The 3,831-nt window shown below is 37.2% G+C and overlaps 1 protein-coding gene across 1 annotated transcript; it reads right to left on the bottom strand.

Moving 5' to 3' along the window:
* Positions 1 to 578: 578 nt before the first annotated feature.
* LOC131041803 (histone H1) lies at positions 579 to 1,711 on the bottom strand. The gene is made up of 2 exons (XM_057975017.2): positions 1,381 to 1,711; positions 579 to 1,276 (listed from the first exon to the last, which is right to left on the bottom strand). The coding sequence occupies exons 1-2, from the start codon at positions 1,555 to 1,557 to the stop codon at positions 722 to 724; spliced, it is 732 nt and encodes a 243-aa protein (XP_057831000.2). The 5' UTR covers positions 1,558 to 1,711; the 3' UTR covers positions 579 to 721.
* Between the last annotated feature and the right edge of the window lie 2,120 nt (positions 1,712 to 3,831).

Below are 3,831 nucleotides of genomic sequence, written 5' to 3'. Positions count from 1 at the left end.
TTGACAATCAAACGAAATTCAATTAAATAAAAATCAATTAACCAAACAAAGTTCTCCTTTTAGGTTTCAAGAAGCCAATTTTAATTGACACCAATTTCCACAAAACAAACACTAATTTCCAGAGAACATAAGAAAATTATCAAATGAAGCTAAATATTTTTAAATTTCGAGCAATTTGGTAACCTAACGAAATTCAATTAATTAAAATTCAATTAATTAGAAGTCAATTAACCAAACGAGGTTCTATTTTTAGGATTCAACAAGCCTTTAGTTGATATAGATATTTGAACAAAAAAAAAATATAAGCTCTAGAATTTGCGATGACGTTATTTAAACCACCTTATCTAGCTGGGTGTCAACAACCGTATATTTTCTCCATGGTAATTTTTTCAAACCTCCTCTAAACTGGGATAATTAAAAACACAGTGCTATTAATCAAATAAACCTACCATCCTTTCACGATCACATTTCAATTTGAATCGTCCTGCAACTAGATATGAACAAACCGATAATCACCAGGTGGAATTTTGAAATTCTGAAAATGGATTTGTTCCGTTACACACAGACACAGTGCTCGCTTACACACAAATAGATCGAAATTATGATTAACATAAAAAGTTGTGTCCCTGAGAACAAGCTTACAAATTCAGACAAAAAAAGACGAAAAGAGAAAAAAAAGAGTATTGTACAATGCCCAGGCTTTAATCAATTTTCTTCAATTTTATTTTTTAGCCTTCTTTGCAGGGCGTCCTGCTTTCTTCTTAGGTGTAGCGGCTTTCTTAGCCGGCTTAGGCTTGGGCGCTGGCTTCTTTGGAGTTGCAGCCTTTTTAGGCTTAGCGGCCGGTTTCTTGGGCTTAGCGGCAGGTGCCGCCTTCTTGGGAGCTGCAGCGGCTGGTTTCTCTTCCTTCTTTGGGGGAGCAGGAGCGGCAGGCTTAGCAGGAGCCGCTTTCTTCGCAGCTTTAGGTTTAGCGGCCTTAGCGGCAGGTGCTTTGGGCTTAGCGGCGGGAACCTTAGGCTTGGGGGCCTTCTTCTTGGCCACAGTCTTCTTCTCCTTCTTAGGCTTTGGAGCTGCAGGGGCTTTGGGAGCCGTAAGCTTATACGAGGCCTTTACTTTCGTCAGCTTGCCGGATTTCGTCAGATTTTTCAGCTGCACATTGAGCTGTTTCTTGAAATTTGGAGGCAGATCGGCTTTATACTTGTCGCCGAGAAATTTCGCAATTGCGTAAGGGCTTGAGCCACCGCGCTCCTTGAGTGCTGTAATTGCTTCTGCGATCATCTGAAAACACAAATTTGAGTAAACACCTTTTGAAACCCTAGGAAAAGATTTGGAATTGAAAAGCGGAAACGAAATGACAGCAGATGAGGGAGATTATAGATTACCTGTACATAAGGAGGATGAGCGGCCGGAGGTTTCGAACCCTTGGCAGCGCGAGGCTTCTTTTCCTTTGGCGTTTTAGGTTTTTTCTCCTTGGCAGGCTTTTCTTCCGTGGGCTTTGCATCCTCATTGGCAGTAGCCTCCACGGGCACTGGTTCTTCAACAGCTTCCGTTGTAGCCATTGTTAAAAACAAATATCAAAATTCGAAGAATAAAAGGAGGATCTTCACAAGAAAGAAAAGATCGAAACAGTGCAAATTAGCAAGAATTCAATAGCTTAAAAGCGCAGACAAAAAACACAGGCACTGTGATTGCTTTGGTTGCATTGGAATGGGTGGGGCGAGGGATAAGTAGATACGGGTGTCCTCGTTATGACGGATCGACGGCTCATGTTCGTCTGACAGGCGTTGTTGGACGGAAGCGATTGACTCGCCTGCTTCGCCACGGATTGACTCCGATCATCTCTTATCGACGGCTGGCATTTGCTCTCAGGTTTCTTTTTATCTTTTACTTGCCTCCTTTCATTGTGTTTCCATTTCCCCTTTGCTGCCATAGATCTGTGCCATTTTATCATTGTTTTTCAATTTTCTTTTTTCCTAGCCATAGCTCACGATCTAAGCTTTCTATTCATATGTTTTTTGGTAAAATTTATTTGGGTTATGTGGAGTTTAGAGACCATCAATGTGGAACATGTATTTGAGCTTCTCCATGTGTCTATTCCTCATGATTGAGAGAGATTTTGTCATAAATTCATGATGGATCTGCCTATAGTTTTGTAAGTAAATTGTAAGGAACAAAGTTAGGAGTCCATTGTTAGTAGTTACGAACAAAATGCGTTTTGATTTGAGCTTTTTTGCTAACCCTAAGGAGTGTCTCTTAAGACAAGTAGTTTTCTCAGAAAAGAAGTGGTTACAGTTGGTTTTTTACAAGAAATCTTTGGTTTGTTGCATTACTAATACATGTGAGGAGGTAGAGATGGACTTCACATGCTCGAGTCCCCTTTATTTACAATGTGCCATCATTTCTTAATGATTTTGTTATGCGCAAAAGTTACATCATATAACACACAAGAGAAAGGAGAATTGGCAAGAAAATTTTGAGTGAGTGCAATCTAGTATAATTGTAGAGGGAAAGGTTGTTATATTTTATATTTTTTAATTTTGTTTATAATCATTTTAGTCTTTTTGTTTAAAATTATGTCATTGTAATGTTTAAATTGAGAGATGCGAGTGTATAAGCTGGGTGAAACAAACTCATATTCTATATGTTTATATGATTTGATTCTTATGGTTTGGGCCAAACTCAAATTTTATTTATTTCCTCACCTTAGATTCTATCTTTTCAACAAAACTACAAGTATGATTATGTCCATGTTTTTCAAATTCTCTTTTCATTTTCCTTATATTGACTACTTTGAACCATTTCTATTAACTCACATGTGAAGTCTTTCAAATTAGCACATGGGAATGTATATTTAGAGATAAATCCAAAAGGCATTTATTTAATTCATCAATTGAAAGCATCTCATATCATTTTTCTAAAGCATTTGAAGAGCATTGTAAAAGCACCTTAGAGAAGTAATATCAAAACATGTTGCATTAGCAATTGTGATTCCTATCACACATCTTACTTCTCATATATACTTGGAATCTTCTCATACAATTTGTGGAAAAAACAAGGGGCTTGACTTAGGCTCAAGGAAGCCTTGCACTTCAATCCTGACAAAATAAGATCCTAAAGATGTTCTTTAGACCACTTGACCATAATTACATTTTTGTATAAAGGCTAAAAGTTTAGGAGTAGGCAACTAGTAGGAATGAGATCATGTTAGATAGAATGTAATCGCATGCAAGCAAGTCAAAATCATGTATGGACATGTATAGTTGTAGTGTAGTATCAAGAGAATAGCCAACTTCAAAATTAAATTTTCAAGTACATGAGATTTACATCCAGTGAACGATCTTGGAGCAATTCTATGATATGATCTCATCACACCCACCACGATCATTATAAAAAAGCTAAACACTTTCGAACTTATTGTTTGATTATTATTTGCTCATCATGTTAGTTATTTGGCTCGACTATACTTATCTAGGGTTTGAATGGAGTTAAATATTCGTTACTCCCTAGATCAAGGGTGAGATTTATATCTCCATTTTGGTGAACCTAACTTATTGAGTGGCTTTATTTTCCACCAAGATTGTGTCCTTTTCTATTTTTTGTAGGAGTACATAAGTGACTCCTCAACACCCCCAAGATCCCTATAAAAACAAAATAGCTTCCAAAAGAGAGAATGACAATACAACTTGCATAATGATGCATGGATTGATGATGGTTGAATATGAATACTAAAGTACATAAGCCTTGATTATATAGGTAAGGTGATAATGTGGGAATACACAAGATGTGGGTGTGTGTCTTAACCCTAGGTGATGAAACAAATACCCTTGATACAA

Source organism: Cryptomeria japonica, chromosome 7 (assembly GCF_030272615.1).
Source record: "Cryptomeria japonica chromosome 7, Sugi_1.0, whole genome shotgun sequence".
NCBI lineage: Eukaryota > Viridiplantae > Streptophyta > Pinopsida > Cupressales > Cupressaceae > Cryptomeria > Cryptomeria japonica.
This window is presented reverse-complemented; position numbering and strand designations above follow the sequence as displayed.

Excerpts from the sequence above, each read along its gene's own strand:
- LOC131041803 (XM_057975017.2), bottom strand. The coding sequence starts at position 1,557 with ATGGCTACAACGGAAGCTGTTGAAGAACCAGTGCCCGTGGAGGCTACT. Across the intron at positions 1,277-1,380 it reads CTCATCCTCCTTATGTACAG|ATGATCGCAGAAGCAATTAC; the intron begins GTAATCTATAAT and ends TTGTGTTTTCAG.